At 50.5% G+C, this 16,880-nt stretch overlaps 1 protein-coding gene across 1 annotated transcript; it reads left to right on the top strand.

Moving 5' to 3' along the window:
* The first annotated feature begins 2,915 nt into the window (after window positions 1-2,915).
* Necap2 (NECAP endocytosis associated 2) lies at window positions 2,916-16,824 on the top strand. Its single transcript, XM_036179528.1, has 8 exons — window positions 2,916-3,056; window positions 6,773-6,873; window positions 8,777-8,881; window positions 8,968-9,049; window positions 10,249-10,357; window positions 12,740-12,917; window positions 15,050-15,134; window positions 15,685-16,824. The coding sequence occupies exons 1-8, from the start codon at window positions 2,965-2,967 to the stop codon at window positions 15,731-15,733; spliced, it is 801 nt and encodes a 266-aa protein (XP_036035421.1). The 5' UTR covers window positions 2,916-2,964; the 3' UTR covers window positions 15,734-16,824.
* Window positions 16,825-16,880: the final 56 nt, after the last annotated feature.

The following is a 16,880-nucleotide window of genomic DNA, read 5'->3' as shown; positions in this document are numbered from 1 at the left end:
GTTTGCCTGTGTCGGTGTGTGTGTGTGTATGTGTGTGTGTGTGTGTGTGTGTGTGTGTGTGTGTGTGTGTATGCGAGAGCACTGGAGAGAGGCGAAAAGAAAGAGCAAGCGGTGGCCTGGAGATAGGTGGTGGGCCTGGCCCTGCTGCTTAGCATTATAAATTCTGGCATAAGACTGGAGATCAACCAGAATATGAGCCAATTATGTTGAGGACTGCCTGGGCGATCACTTTTCTCCTGACCCTTCTCCTTAAGCAGATATCAAAATATCTTTAATAACTTTTCAACTTGGCTTCAATATACCAGCTGGTCCTGAAACTCCTTCCCGTGTTGAAGTTACAAATCCTGATTTGGGCTGAGCTGAGGTCCCTAAAAGATTAGGGGAACTCCTAGGAGAGCAGAGGGTGACAGTATGGAGCTTCATTTCTGTCCCCTCTCAACTGCTGACAAGGATGTTGAGAACATGCAGCCATCCTCTTGCCTCTGCGTCCCCCTCCTGGGATTACAGGTATGCTCTACCACGTCCAACTGGGACTTTTAAAAAAATTTACTTATTATGTATACCATATTCTCCAGAAGAGGGCGCCAGATCTCATTATAGATAGCTGTGAGCCACCATGTGGTTCCTGGGAACTGAACTCCGGTCCTCTGGAAGAGCAGCCAGTGCTCTTAACCTTTGAGCCATCTCTCCAGCCCCTGGGACTTCTTTTAAATGACTCATTTTTTACTAAACTTCACTTTGTCTTATCCTCGATCAGAATAAGAGATTGCTTTGGAGCCAAATATGAGTGACCATGACCCAGGAACACAGATTCATGTTACCCAAATACATGAAAATTTTATGGTGACTGTCTTTTTTTATTTTGTTTTGTTTTTCAAGACAAGGTTTATGTAGCCCTGGCTGTCCATGAACTCACTATGTAGACCAGGCCGCCCTTGAACTCAGTAGTCTGCCTGCCTCTACCTCCTGAGTGCTGGGATGTTGTGGAATATTACTTTAACTAGGCAAAGATGTGTTCCATTTGTTTTGTTGCAGAATATATGTTAACTATGTAACGGTGTGGTACATTTGTTTATGTTGCATTTGTTTAATTATGTAAAGACGTGTTGCTGTTTTTTATCCCCTGATACCTTCATACAGACATACATGCAGGCAAAACACCAATGCACATGAAATAAAAATAAATAAATTATTTAAAAAAACAGGATGAAAGGTAAAAAGGCCTGAGGCAAAACATAGATGAAAAGAAACAGGTTAAATTAAATTATAAGAGCTAGTGGCTGGGTTGGGGATTTAGCTCAGTGGTAGAGCTCTTGCCTAGCAAGTGCAAGGCCCTGGGTTCGATCCTCAGCTCAAAAAAAAAAAAGAGCTAGTGGCACAAGCATAAGATAAGACTGAGCATTCATGACTAATATTAAGTCTCCATGTCTTTATTTAGGAGCTGGTTGGTGGCCCCAAAGGAAGTATGATACACTGGATTAAGGTGTGCCACGGCCGGGTTTTGGTGACTGTATTAGTCAGTGTTCTATTGCTGTGAAGAGACGCCATGGCCACAGCAACTCTTATAAAGAGAACATTTAGTTGGGGCTTGCTTATTGTTTCAGAGGTTTAGTCTGTTTTGATCAAGGTGGAGTGCATGGTGGCATGCATGCAGACATGGTGCTGGAGAAGTAGTCGAAAGTTACACATCCAGGTCTGCAGGCTGCAGGAAGAGAGAGCCACTTACACTGACTTTGGCTTTTGAAACCCCAGAGCCCATCCCCAGTGACTTACTTCCTCCATCCTCCAACAAGGCCACGCCTCCTGATCCCTGTCAAGTGGTGCCACTCCCTAAAGACCAAGCATCCAAATACAGGAGCCTATGGGGGCCATTCCCATTCAAACCACCACAGTGGTGAAAAAGTAGTTATGAATCAAGGCATTTTTCAAGCCTTTGATGGAGACATCAGGCAGGTCACTGCAAAGCAGGGAAGTGTCAGTTATTGGCCTCAGACACTATCCGATGACTTTCTTAGCCTTTTCATTGGTGGAAGCTAGGGGTTTGCGCATTCCAAAAGGATTTACCTAATAGTCACAAGGATGTTAGGTCACAAGTGGGCAATCAATAGCTATTTAGAGGGTCAAGATAGCTCCAAAGCTCCTAACCTGTAATAATTCAGGTTTTCACAATCCATCAGTATGTACAATGTTTCACACAGGCATGGCTTTTCTCCCAATACGGTGATTTGAATGAGAATACCCGCTAAGGGCTAATAGTCTCCTGGTGATGAACTGTTTGGAAGGATTAGGAGGTGTGTTCTTGTTAGGTAATAGGAAGAGGCTTTGAAGTCCCTCACCTCCTGTGGTCCACCCTCCCCCCTCTCCCCAGATCATGATGTAAAGCTGCTTCTCCACCCCCAAAACTAAACCTTCGAAACTGTAAGCAAGCCCCCAATTAAATGCTTTCTTTTATAAGTTTCCATGGTCACGGCGGCGTCTCTTCACAGCAATAGAGCAGTGACTAAAACACCCAGGAACTTCTAGTTCGCAATTTGATTTCCACTCCTGTTGAGCTGGGGCCTTGGACACACAGCAGGTTATAAAAAGTACAAAGGGTGGTGTTGCGAGGTTTCCCCAGAAGCTTCTGAGAACGTGCACGTACGAGGGCTGGAGGAGGGAGAAGCTGCAGAGAAGGCACAGTTTAGCCTATCAGACCGCCCGGCCCAGGGTACAGGAGTTTGAACCACAACCAGGTTTCCGGGTTAGGCCCTAGTCTGCACCGCTTGCTTTTCCGGGCTGCGGCCGTCAGGGATCCCTCGCCTCTTGTTCTGATCCAAGGCGTCCGGCAGAGGGCACTCCGCAACGAGGAGCGACCAAGGGCCGGGAGCCGCTGCTCTAGACAGCGCGGGTCATAGAGCCACGTCACTTCCGGTCCCAAGGGGGCGGGGAAGAAGCCGGAAGTCGGGTGCGCTCTGGCGGTCGGAGATGGAGGAGAGCGAGTACGAGTCGGTTCTCTGTGTCAAGCCAGAGGTCCATGTCTACCGCATCCCGCCGCGGGCGACCAACCGTGGCTACAGGTGACCGTTCCTGGCTTAACCTTTCCCCGCCTCCCCGGCATGCACTGCGGGGGGTCAAGGACGGGCTGTCGCGTTTAGGGAAGGAAGGAACGGAGCCCAGTGGCTGCTTCCTGTCGGGGCCAGACCCAGGAGGGGTCGCCGGTCGGGAGCTGTCAGCGGGATGCGGGCAACGCGTCACAGCCAGCTCCTGGGGACCCGAGTGGGCTGCGGGGTCTACGGGTCGCTAACCGACAGCCTCGCAGGGATCCTTGGAAGCCCTGCCACTCGCGGAAATCCCCACCGGGAGGGAACCCGACTCCATCTGAGGGACCCGACCCTATCTCGGGGCCCAGTTTCATCCCTGATCACAATAAGCTGCAGCTGGGAGTCCCCCACTGCCCTTGTCACCTGAGGCAAATAAACACAAATGCTTGTAAACCCAGGACTCCGAGAGGAGAACCCAAGTTGGACAGGCATTGTTATATACCTCCCGCACTGTTTGCATATCCCTATCCAAACAAGATGAAAAATACTTTTTAAAAAAGATGTTGCTGATATAAATGATGTGGCCTGTGCCCTGTGATGGGTGGGGTGTGGCTACTTAGGAAGGATAGCTCTTTCGGTTTTTTGAGACAGGGTTTCTCTGTATAGCCCTGTCTGTCCTGGAACTCTGTGTAGACGAGGCTGGCCTTGAAATCGCTGCCGTTGCCTTCTAAATGCTGGAATTAAAGGTGTGCACCACCACTGCCTGGCATGGGTGGCCTTTGAAGACCATGTGTGTCTTAGTTATTTGGAAATAGGAGGTAGTCTGGACCACAAGTGTCTTGGAGTGTTGACTTATCTGCCCTTCGCACTTGTGAAACACAGGCACACAGCAAAGTTTCTGAACGGGTATCTTTCTGAACACTTACTGTGTCGGTGGGATGGTTTTAAAATAGTGTGAAAATAACAAGAACGGAGGTCAGCAAGCAACAACCGTCTGTGCTTTGTGTGTGTGTGTTGGCATGATAGGTATGCCTGTGCGCCTGCCCATGTGCACACGTGCAGAAGCCACAGGATGACCATGAAGTGTCTTACTTTCTCACTGTATTATTCCCTTGAGATGGTCTCTCACTGAACCTAGAATTTGCTGTTTCATCTAGACCAGCTGTTCGGCAGATGCCCAGTGATCCTTCTTTCTCTGCCCTACCCCCACAGAGTGGGGGGTTTACAGGAACCTGCAGCCACACCTGGCTCTTAGATTCTGGAGATCCAAACTCAAGTCCTCAGGTTTGCTCAGCACATGTTCACCCCCACTGAGCCATCTCCCCAGCCAGAACCCTTCTCTTTCTGTCATTAAACTGGAGACCGGCTACCAAAGCAGAGATGGCTGTCTATCCAGATGTGTTGGGTCTTGGTTCAGTAGCTGAGGGTTGGCTCCTCTTGGTCCTCCAGAGGGCAGGGTCACTAAGTATCCAGCCAGGCTGGTTTGATAGAGAAGAAACTGCCGGCCTTCACTTAACCTTTGGGGCTCTCCTTAGCCTGGATCTAAAGCCCGCTGCGCCAGTAAGAGGAACAGAAACTGAGTCTGCTGTGTTGTTAGCTGTAAATCTGCATTTGTGTGGCCCTCAACAGCTGCCATTGAGACTTCTAGAGAGCTGACATTTGCTTAGGCACTTCCCAGAAAAGCCTTCTGGAAAAACCCATGGTGCTTGCTGCTTAGGGGTTTTTCTGTGCTGCTGCTGCAAACTAAAATGTGATGCTATTGTTTTTCTTTGGTTTGTTTTTTTGGCTTTCGAGACAGGGTTTCTCTGTGCAGCCCAGGCTGTCCTGGAACTCACCCTGTAGAACAGGCTGGCCTTGAATTTGAGCTCTGCCTGCCCCTGCCTCCCGAGTGCTGTGTTTAAATGTGTGTGCCACCACCGCCCGGCTACACTACTGCTTTGTGTGTGTGTGTGGTTTTTGAGTCTGGGTTTCTCTGTGTAACAGTCCTGGCTGTCCCGGCATGTGCTCTGTAGACCAGGCTGGCTTCGAACTCACAGGTATCGCCTGCCTTTGCCTCCTAAGTACTGGGATTAAAGGCGTTTGCTGTGCCTGGCTACACTGTTGCTTTTTCTTTTTCTTTTTTCTTTTGGAGCTGAGGATCAAACCCAGGCCTTGCGCTTGCTGGGCAAGCGCTCTACCACTGAGCTGAATCCCCAAACCCACTGTTGCTTTTTAAAGGAGCCAAAGAGGGTATCAGTGAGGGTCCTTGTTTCCTTATGTTTCTTCCTGCCTGGAATACAATTGTGAATGTGTTTCCTAGCCACCCCGTCTCTCCCCTGTATACTCATGTACTTGTCAGCTCTTCCTACCAAAGATGGTACTCCTTTGTACTTCTTCCAACGTGGTCTGAGCGTCCCAACTGGTCAGTTTCGCCAGCTTGGTATCACCGTGTCTTTCCAGAAACAATAGGGCCTAGCTGCTTCCTCTGCAGAAGGAAGCTGGGAAGGAAATCCCACTTGGGAGAAGGTCTGTGGTCTTTAGAATGGGGGCCAGCAAGCTACAGCTGCCTGTGGTTTTGTATGCCCACAAGCTAAGAATATTTTTTACAATTTCAAATGATTTGAGATTTTGAATACTGTTTCATAATGTAAAAATTTTGAGTTTGAGATTTTAGTGTCTGTGTACTTACTGAGATGCAGCCATATTCAGAAGATATTTGCTAAAAATAGCTTTTGTTTTGTTTTGTTTTTTCGAGACAGGATTTCTCTGTGTAGCCCTGGCTGTTTGGAACTCACTCTGTAGACCAGGCTAGTCTCCAACTCAGAGATCTGCCCGCCTTTGCCTCCCGAGTGCTGGGATAAAGGCATGTTCCACCACCCCCTGGCTGCTTTTTAGCTTTTTATATAGCTATTATAGTTTTTATTTTTAAATTTACTTTTTGTATGTTTATGGGTGTTCTGTCTGCATGTATGTGTGGGTACCACATGAGTGACTGGTGCCTGAGGAGGCCAGAAGCAATCCCCTAGGACTCAGGTTATAGACTCTTTGAGCTGCCATGTGGGTGCTAGGAATTGGACTTGGGTCTTCAAGTAGAGTAGCTAGTACTCTTAACCACTGAGCCATCTTTCAAGCCCCTGTAATAAGTTGTTTGGTTTTTGTTTTGTTTTTAAAATTTATTTACTTTTTTATTGTGTGTATGTGTGTGGTCACAGCATGTATGTAGAGGTTCTCTTTATCTACCATGTGGGTCTGTGATGGCACACACCTACAATCCCAGCACTCAGGAAGCAGAGGCAAGCAGATCTCTGAGTTTAAGGCCAGCCTGGTCTACAAAGGGAGTTCCGGACAGCCAGGGCTACGCATTGAGACCCCCCATCTCAGAAAATAGTGTTTTAATCCCATTTATTCGTGTGTCTCTGACTGTGCACATATGTTGTTATACAAAGTGGCAATCAAAGGAGTTGGTTCTCTCATGCCATGGGGAGTCCCAGGGGTCACAAGCAGGTTGTCAGGGTTAACAGTGGTTGCCTTTACCTGCTGAGCCATCTCAGCATCCCTGGTGTGTGACACAGCATCAGCTTGCACATACATTGTTTGGCTGTTTCCCACTACATCATCAGAATAGTCCAGTTGCCCAGGAGAAGTTGTGTGACCTTTGAAGACATTAGTTACCATCCTGGCCAGCTGTGTTCTTGAACAAGCAGCCCTTCCCATTCTCTTCTCCATCTCTGGAGGGATGGAGCAAGAGGCTTAGTGGTTTTTTGTCCTCACAGGGCCTCAGAATGGCAGCTGGACCAGCCATCATGGAGTGGCCGGCTGCGGATCACTGCAAAAGGGAAGATGGCCTACATCAAGCTGGAGGACAGGACCTCAGGTAAAGGCACAGGACATGGGTTGGGTTAAGGTGCTGGAGCTTCCAGCTGTGCAAGAGAGAGGCTGCCCTACCATTGCTGCAAGGTAAAGGCCTTTAGGTACATCTACATGCCCAAGTGCTAAAGTAAGTGGATTAAGTTGACAAGAAGCTGCAGGCTGCAGAGCCATCAGTTTTCATCTAGGTCATTGTTGGTGACCCAGCTGTTTCTTTTCTTTTTTTTTTTTTCGAGACAAGGTTTTTCTCTGTGTAGCTTTGCGCCTTTCCTGGAACTCGCTTTGTAGGCCAGGCTGGCCTCAAACTCACAGAGATCTGCCTGGCTCTGCTTCCTGAGTGCTGGGATTAAAGGTGTGCTGTAGTAGGTAGCTGTTCCAGCTTTGACCTGGAAGTACCATCCCCTTTGAGGCTTCGGTTACTGTCATGCCTACAAGGCGGAGCCGAGAGGATCCCTGAAGACCTGGGATCTGGATGGGGGAGCTCTCTTGGTTCCTGGACCCTGGATACTGGAGGTAGACCAAGCAGAGTTCTCTAGAGAACACTGCTGGACTGTGCTACACCTTTCCCAGACCCTGTAACCTATCCCTTCACTTGTAAGTTGCACCACAAAATAAACCTCCCTTTTAACTATGTGGAATTGCCTTAATATTTTAACCAATATCTGGCGCCCAATGTGGGGCACGAACCCACAACCCTGAGATTAAGAGTCTCATGCTCTACCGACAGAGCTAGCTGGGTGCCACCACTGCCTGACCCAGCTGTTTCTAATGCACTGGACTTAGCCAATGTAATCCCAGAACACAGGAGATCCTTCTTGGACAACAAAACAAGGGACTGTTTGATCAGACACTGAGGGCATCTTTGAGCCTGGAGCTCAACATAAAGGCTCCTGGATTTGTGGTCTTTGCTGCAGCTGCGGGAGCCCGGCGTTCACAAGGGAACACTACATAAGGATGCCTTTTCTTTCTCCTTGAGACAATCTCATGTAGCCCAGGCTAGTAAGGAACTCACTGTGTAGCAAAGGATGACCTTGAACTTCTGATCCTCATACCTCTATCTCCAGGGTATAGAGATTACAGGCATACCCTGCCATGCCTGCTTTATGCCCTGCTGGAAACAAACCCATGCATGCTAATGGAGCACTTACACTGAGCTATATAGATCCAGCCAGGAGTGCAGTTTAAGGCCTGCCATCCCTTTGCCTAGTCTCTGAGACTGAACTGAGTTGGTGTGTTTTAGACTCTTCTGTGGGATCATAACTTCCCTGATGCCTGCAGGGCTCGCTGGCTTCTCTTACAGTCCTTCCTTTCTGAGGTATGACACACCTGCACTGGGCCCATCACTTTGAGCCTTTACGAAGGCCATACAAGTAGAATAAGCTGCTAGGCTGGGTGATAGCAGCCCCATCTTGGAGGTACTGTGTGGGGAGAACTTCTAATCTTTAAGAAAAGTCAAGGCCAGGCACGGTGTACATGCCTTTAAGCCCCTCTGGAGGCAAAAGCAGGTAAATCTCTGAGTTTGAGGTCAGCTTGGTCTATGTAAGTGAGTTCTGGGACAGCCAGAGCTACACAGTGAGACCCTATCTTCCCCCCACTACCTCCAGGCCCCAGAAATGGGGGATAGTTTAAAGCAGTCTGAATTTGAAATGCTTGTCACTGAAGTAAAAACCATTGACACTCTGGGCATTGACACTCTGGGCAGATATGACCAGTGAGCCACTTGTAATTCTGCTTTTCTCTTAATTTCATGGTGACATTGTCCCTTCAGCAAGAATGGATTTGATTGAATCCCGGAGTGTGCCATCTGTCCAGCTCTCCTGGTGTGGCTCGAAACAGGAAAGCCCAAATAATGCATAGCAACCCCAGGCTAGAGGGCCCCCAGGCTCATCTCCTTCACCCTGTCCTTACAGGGGAGCTCTTTGCACAGGCCCCAGTGGACCAGTTTCCCGGCACGGCTGTGGAGAGCGTAACTGACTCCAGCAGGTACTTCGTTGTCCGAATTGAAGATGGGAACGGTATGTATGGGTCTGGGGGGCTCTTCTGAGCTTCAGAAGCCTTGCCTCCAGAAACACGAGATTAATGGCTTCTCCCCCTCCCCCAGGGCGACATGCTTTTATTGGGATTGGCTTTGGGGACCGAGGGGACGCCTTTGACTTCAACGTGGCATTACAAGACCATTTCAAGTGAGTACCTCTTGGGACAGTCTCCTCCTCCTTCTCCCTTCTTTCCGGGACAGAACTGTTCTTCCTGGTTACAGAGTGGGGCGACTGCTTTGTCTGTTAGCAGCCTGGCAGTCCTCCTCCAGGTTGCCTTCTGTGCTCTGCTGGTCCCCAAGGCTGTGTGCCCGTGTCAGCTGGCCTGTCCTTTTCAGTGTCCCAACTCTTCCTCAGCAGCCCCTGAGCTGCCAGAGTCCTTGTCAGGCTCCTGTGGCTCTCAGGGTCTGCTCCTTTATAATGCCGTAAGTGAGACTAACATCTCCAGGTCACCTCAAAGATGCTGTGGTGTCCTTTGTGAAAGGACGGGGCATCCTCAGGGCTCTCCCTCTGACTGATGGTAGCTGGGTAGTGCCTGGCCATTTGTGTGGACTCCCGTCCCAGGTGGCTGCTAGTAGCATTGTAGGAGGGTACGCAGCATTGTGCTGCCCTTTGCTTTTAGGCGTCTGTCCTGTCTCAGAATATAGAAGTGTCCAGGTGGAGCCAGAGCCACAGAGGGAAAGTGCAGGTTCTCACTCCTCCTGGGTACCGTGTGTGAACAGTTTATTCAGTTCTCAGAGCAGTGGTAAGACCTTAGAGTCTAAACCAGTGGTTTTCAACCTTCCTAATGCTGCAACTGCAACCCTTTAATACAGTTCCTCATGTTGTGGTGACCACAACCATAAAATTACTTTTGTTGCTACTTCATAACTAAATTGGCTACTGTTATGATCATTATATAAATATCTGCTGGGTGGTGGTGGCACACGCCTTTAATCCCAGCACTCGGGAGGCAGAGCCAGGAGGATCTCTGAATTCTAGGCCAGCCTGGTCTACAGAGCGAGATCCAGGAAAGGCACCAAAACTGCACAGAGAAACCCTGTCTTGAAAAAAAAAAAAAAAACCAAACCAACCAACCAAACAAACAAAGAAATAAGTATCTGCTATGCAGCATACCTGGTATGTGACCCCTGTGAAAGGGTCATTCAACATTGAGAACCACTAGTCTAAACCATCGTGCTGATCAGGGAGCTGATAGCTGTGCAGCTGCTTAAGAGTTCCAGATTTGGGACTTGAACTACTGGTTGGGAAGTTGGCCACAGCATGGGCCTCCTAAACTGAAGGCATTGTGGATGAATGCAGGGCAGCTGCTGCTCCAGCCTCACCACTCTTTTCCTGGTCCTCCCCAGGTGGGTGAAACAGCAGTGTGAGTTTGCAAAACAAGCCCAGAACCCAGACGAAGGCCCCCGATTGGACCTGGGCTTCAAGGAGGGACAGACCATCAAGATCAACATCGCAGTGAGTCCCACCTCACTTGACTTTGTGGGCCATGGTTTTGTGACTCTTGAAGCCACCCAGCCCAAAGCTCCCCAACCTAAACCGGTTACAGTTCAGTTCCATCCTGGTAGCCATAGTTGATCCAGCAGCTTGGCCTTGTGCCAGGTTCACCCCAGGGTACCAGCCTCTGCTTCTATGGCATTCTAAGTTGAGCTGACCATGTGCAGATGTGACTGCACAATGGCAGGAGAGACTCTAGGACTGGAACAGCCCTGGAGGGCTTCTGGAGGAAAAATACAAGGCCCATAACACTGGAAGCCATGGAAGGCTTCCTGGAAAGAGCGGCCTGTGGGTGGGCAGGAGGGATGGATCAGAGGGTAGCTACTCAACACCAGTGCTGGTGTGTCTGTCCGCCTGTTAGAGTGGATCAGGAGGTTCAGTGTGCTTATCTCAAGCTGTATCTTGGCCTCATGCCTGAGTGAGGAAGGTTTGGGAGCAGCACCCTGGGCTGGAAGGCATTGAGGAGGGTGCTGGAATCATGGGCAGCTTCTGCTGGTGGTACTGTCCTGGCTCCTCCAGTCTTCTTGCTGTGTGGCTTTGCGTCCAGCATCCCCTGCCAGCTCTTGTTGAATAGAAACAAGTCATGGTATACTGGGTGCCCAGGCATGGGCTCTCCCTGGCTGCTGGAGTGGAGGGGTGATGGATTTGGGAGGCATTTGGGGGAACCAAGGACCAAATGGGTCTGTGTAGAGAAAGCGTGTGACTCTGAAATAATGCTTTTCCTCTTTACTTACCATTTCTTTCTCTTTCCTGCTTCATGCTGGTGATGCTTTGGGACCTTGAAGTTGGCCAGCTGGCCCTTGAGAGGAAATGCAGGTCCAATCCAGTGGACTGGTGGCACTGGGATTCTTTCTCTTGCTTGGAAGAACTAACATTTAATGAGCGTCAGCTGTGGGCCAGGTAGTGTTTTCAGGCGTTTCCCATATGACTTCAGGACCTCCCTCTGTAAAAGATAGAAGGTTAAGGCACAGAGACAGGGGCTGGGGGTGGGGGGCTTAGCCAGGATAGGAGAACTAGAAACAGCTGGCCCAACTGGGTGCATGGGGAGGATGCTGGGCCTTCTATCTCTGCTGCTGCTGTGCTAACACAGAGACTGCTTCTTTATCAATGTGGCTTGTGCTGGTTTCTGGCTCACACTTGGTGCTCACTGCTATTATGTTGTACTGAAGTGTTGCATATAGAAAAGTGCCTGGATTATAAATGTGCAACAGAGTGAGTTTTTGAAACCATACAAGGGCTGAGAAGACAGATGACTTGATAGAGTGCTTGCCTTGCAAGCATGAGAACCTGAATTCAAGACCCAAGACCAACAACAACAACAAAAATGCTGGGTGTGGGTAGCACATGCTTGTAACCCAGAGAGAGCTAGGCAGACAGGAGGATCCCTGGTGCTCACTGGCCAGCCAGCCTCATCTAAGTGTTGAGTTCCAGGTCAGTAAGGGATCTGAACTCAAGGAGGTGGGTGGTGTTTCTGAAGATGGCACTCAGGATTGACCTCTGGCCTGCATACTCAAATGCACGCTCAGTCACATGTATGAACACACACACACACACACACACACACACACACTTAAGCATGGGACTGCCCTAGGTCAAGAAGTAGAAGACTGAGCCCTTTGGGAGCCCTAGTCCTGCCCACTTATAATAGCTTCCCGCCCTGACTTCAAATACCCTGGATTGGGTCTGTGCTTTGCTGTTGTGAGTTGTGTGGGAGACCTCTCTCTTTCAGTATGCTCCCCTCATTCAGTGTCCTGTTGTAAGAGTTACTCATATTGTCACTTGTGGTTGGTTGTCCTCTGAGATGGCACATGCCATTGTGCGTGTGCTTCTCCTAGCTCATCTGTTTCAGAGGATGGACACTGGGGTTCCATCTGGGTTAGCTCCACATGGTGCTGCTCTGAATGTCCAAGCTCATGTCTTTGTTGCGCACACGTGTCTAAGGATGGGACTGCAGAATCCTGTGATGCGCTTAGTGGATGGATGCCTTTGGATGCTTTGGCAGATCATTCTGACCGGCTTCCCTTGCCTCACTGTGCATGAATGTTCTGGCTGCTCTGTGCTCATCACTACACTGCAGTCAGTGTTCAGGCTGTTTCTTTGGGGCAGCATGGTGTATGGCTGTGACTGGTGTGTACTGTCCTGATGCGAAGTGAGATTAGGTGCTGGGTTTTAACATTGACTGCATTGATGCTAGATGGAGATGGCTTGGCTCTAGCTCATGCTGCTGCTGGAGGGGACTGTTGTTTGCTGTACAGATGTTGAGGACTAGAGCTCTCCATGGGGTTTTCCAGTACACGATGGCTCTGGCATGATGGCTGACTTTCATTCTTCTCTTCTCTTGAGAACATGAGAAAGAAGGAAGGAGCAGCTGGGACGTCAAGAACCAGGCCTGCCAGCACAGGAGGCCTGAGCCTGCTTCCTCCCCCTCCAGGGGGCAAGACCTCCACCCTCATCCCTCCCTCTGGGGAGCAGTTGTCTGTCAGGGGCTCTCCAGTCCAGCCAGCAGTTGTTTCTGGTTCAGGTGAGTGCTGGGGTGACTGTTGTATCCCAACCTGGCAGCTTTGCCCTCAGAAGGGATCCTGTCGCTCCCCTTCTCACACTCACTCTGTGGCTGTGTGTGGCTAGACGGTGGCACCAGAGTGTCTTGCTTGAGGTTCTTCATTCCCTGGCCTTTCTTGTAACCCTTCAGGGTACCTGTCCTGTCCTGGTAGGCAGTGACTGAAGTCATCACTATGCAGGTGGCTGGGCCTCAGTTGTTGTCAAGTGGTCTGTGCTCAGATGTCGTGGGAGAGGTGAACCACAGGTGCACAGGCCAAATGTATCGGGCCCACGTCACTAGGGTCAGCAACATACCTCTTGGGGGAACTTTCCAGAGGAGCCTGGGCTACGAAGGAAGGCCACTGGGGCAGGAGTTGGCATTCTAGGTAGAAACGCAAGACCAAGGCCGAGATTTTGAAAAGCGCTGTTCTCAGAGAGGTGGATACAGCTGTAGTGTGCTGCTGTGAGCAGGAGATACCACGGGGGCATGGTGGGGTGTGTGTGTGTGGTGTGGGCTCCTTGGTGCACGTCAGAAGCTGGGAAGCTGAGAGGCTGCTCTCCCTCCATCTCCCCTCCAGGCTGGGATTGTCACCAGCCCTTTGCCACAGTGCTGTCAGCAGGTTTGGAGTGATGCACCTAGGAAGGGAGCCTTCCTGTGCTCCTGGTTCTTAGTCTCTGACATTGGCTCCTCTGGAGGTCAGGCTCCAACCCAACAGTTTGAGGTTGGTCAGGAGAGTGCCATAGGTGAAACCAGCTTCTGCCTAGCATCAGGAAATCGTTCTTCTGACATTATGTTTAGAGTGTGCTCACAGGAGACTGGCTGTGGCATCGCCAGGGACAGGAGCAGCAGTCTGAATGCTTAGGACATTCTTGTGTATGTCTTGGCCTTCCCTGGTTTCTGGGCCCTGTCTGAGTGCATGTGGAGGATTAGGTCCTTGACTTGGGATGGATGGAGTAACATTCTGATAAACAGGTAGAAATGCATTTAACACCTTCCTAAACCATAATAAAGCTGAAAAACCAAATCCAGCACCATTAAGTTGGGACCCTTTGAACAGTATGGTGTCTGCTCTCTGTGGCTTCCATCCTAGTGCTCACAGCCTGCAGTAAGCATGTTCACACAAGATGGTGTCAGACAGTAGGCCAGCTGCCAGCTGCTGATGCTGTCTGCTCTGGAGCCACTGTGACAGAATTTAGACCAGTTTTTGAGCTCCTAGTGGCCTGCATCTCTGTGCCTCTGCTTTCCTGTCTGTAGAATGAGGTAGTGATGGTGCCTATAGTGAAGACCACCTGAGCTAAGCCATGTGCCACATGGAGTAGTATGCTGACCACCGTGAGCTCTCACTGGGTGCCAGCCTGGGTTTACTCATTGGCATTTTAGCGACACTGTGCTGGGCCTGTACTGAGCATGCCAGATCTGTGCACTCACTCTGCCCTGTGAAATTATCCTGTCAGCTGAATGAGAGATGAGAGAACTGAAACTCAGATGTCCTGCACGGTTAGACGGCTAATCCTGGCCTGACCTCCTCTAAGCGTGCGGATAATGCATGCTTAGCACTCAGTGACCTGCAAAGTGCCCCACTCTGGGCCTTGGTGTTATCTGCTCTTCCAGCCCAGGGCAGATGAGAAACGGCAGTGTGGCTGTCGGCAGCACAGGAAAGGTGCCAGGGAACCAGGAGTAGACCTGCCCCGAGGAGAGGTGCAGGCCAGCGGCCAGCTTCTGTGCGGCCTCCACTGGAAGGCCCCCTGGCAGTGTTTGACCTGAGGTTCTAGCCAGTTGATGCACACAGCACCGCAGGCTTTCTGGAAGGTGCTCTGGGTTTGTGAGGCGTTCCCGCTCCAGAAGCCAGGACAGGACAGGTGTGACTCCTGGTCCCTGGCACTGTTCCTTCCACCTTGTGTGTGGCTCCTGCTTTCTCTGTAGGGACCACCAAGGATCCATGAAAAGGTGGTGGAAATGTGACTCTCTGGAGTCGTTTGTCTCCCTGTGTCTTAGCTGCCTGGGGTCATGAGACTGGCCACCAGATTTCAAAATTTAGTAACTGAAACCACCAGAAAGAGATCTCTGACTTCCCTGTCTCTCTTCTCCCTCACTGGCCTTGGGGACATCACTAGGAGGTGCAACAGAACCCTGGCCACAGTCTAAACCTGCTGCCGCTGCCACTGCTGACATCTGGGGCGACTTCACCAAATCCACAGGGTAAGGCAGGTAGCTTTCTGGGCTGGGTGGGGCCAGAGCTGTCCTCTGAGGTCCCTGGAATTGCTGGTTCGACCTGCTCTGGTTACATTTTCATGGTAAACATGGGTCAGAGCCCCTAGCTTGGGTGACATACTGCCCTCCTTACCTCTATAAAGGTTTTTCACTGTTCCCTACTGTCTGAAACCTCCTTCTGCAAACTAGTCACCAAGTGCTGCCCTGGGTCAGGAGTCAAGACCCAAATTTTAGGCCTGGACCATCTTTACAGGACCTCTGAGGCATCTCCTGAGCTTTATGGCCTGCCCTTGGGATCAGTGTGGAAAGATGCCAGATTGCTGCATCAGGGTATATGGGAGGCTCTGGAGCTCTCAGTACAGGTCTGTCTCTGTAAACGAACGGACAGCTAAAACCCACACATGGGCCAGATGTGCTGCCTGCTGCTCTAGGCCCTTTGGGGATTGCCTGCTCAGAGCTCCTTCTGCCCAAAAAGATGCCCACCGTGGCTGCTCTCCAACAGCTTGATAATGCCACCCTCCCTGTCTTCCCTTCACAGGCCGCCGTCCAGCCAGTCTCAGCCAGGCACCGGCTGGGTCCAGTTTTGATGCACAACTTTTTCTTCATGACTTCTGGGAAGGAGCTGCCTCATCCAGGCCCACAGAAGGAGGCAAAGCACTCTCTAGCTGGCCTCTGGAACATCACTGTCCTCTCCTTGCCCGGCTCTCTCACAGCCTGAGCACAAGAAGCAGTAAATGGGCATCGTGCCACAGTTGCTAGGGTTCAGGGGCTGCATAGCCAGAAGACAGGAGCAAACACTCCAGGGTCCCCCGCCCATCCTTCTTCCTCATGGGAGGAACCCAGACCTGCCCTCTTCTGTGAAGTGATCCTTATTAAACACAGCCCCTAAAGCACAGAATGGGTTGAGTTTGTGGCCTGGTTCAGCTCTGCCCTTCGAGTTGGCAGGTGTCCCAGATTCACTGTTGGGCTGGGAACTCTGCACTCTGTCCATAGTAGCCATGGTCGGGTACCTTCCCGAGGAGACCATCCTGGTTGCTAGCAAGTCTTTGAGCTGTAGCTTGAGTGGTCTGCCAGGGGACACTGGAAGGATTAAGTAGCTTTTTGAAAATGTTAAAACATTGCTCTGCTAATATGCTGACCAGCACTAACGTGCCCTTGCAAGGGAGCCGCCATGGCGAGGGCCTTTCACACCCTTCTCCCTGCCCTGAGCCCCAGAGGCAGCAGTGGGAGGCAGCCTGCATACCTGCTTTCCCTGTCTTCAGCCAGTCCCCCCTCAGCTGGGGCAGGCTCTGGAATCCTGCTGGGTAATGTGGGGAAGTTGCGGCATCACAGACTGGGCCAGCCTGCCTGTCTTCTGGTTCTGCTCTGGGCTCAGAGGTTCATGGTATAGCTGGTCCTTCCCTGGTGGCTTTTGGAGGGAATGTCTGTAGATAGCCTCTTTTTTCCCTTCAGAGACTGTGACAGAAGGAGGCCTGTTCGCTGGAAATCCGGGCCATCAGTAGTGATTTGTAAGAAATCATTGTCTCCTCATTGCATCTCTAAAGTTTCTTTACAGACTTAACCTTCAGTTGAAACGTTTCTCATTTGAAAGGTCAAGAACATGAACTGAAAGAGGTTTTGACCTTGTGGGACCAGAGTTTTAAAGATGGGAAATAAATGTTTTTACTTCTGTAGTTTATGTCGGATGGGTGTGTTTTTGGCAGCATGGCTGCTCAGCTCTCAGGTTCCAGGTCT

The sequence above is a fragment of the Onychomys torridus genome, chromosome 2 (genome assembly GCF_903995425.1).
Source record: "Onychomys torridus chromosome 2, mOncTor1.1, whole genome shotgun sequence".
NCBI lineage: Eukaryota > Metazoa > Chordata > Mammalia > Rodentia > Cricetidae > Onychomys > Onychomys torridus.
This window is presented reverse-complemented; position numbering and strand designations above follow the sequence as displayed.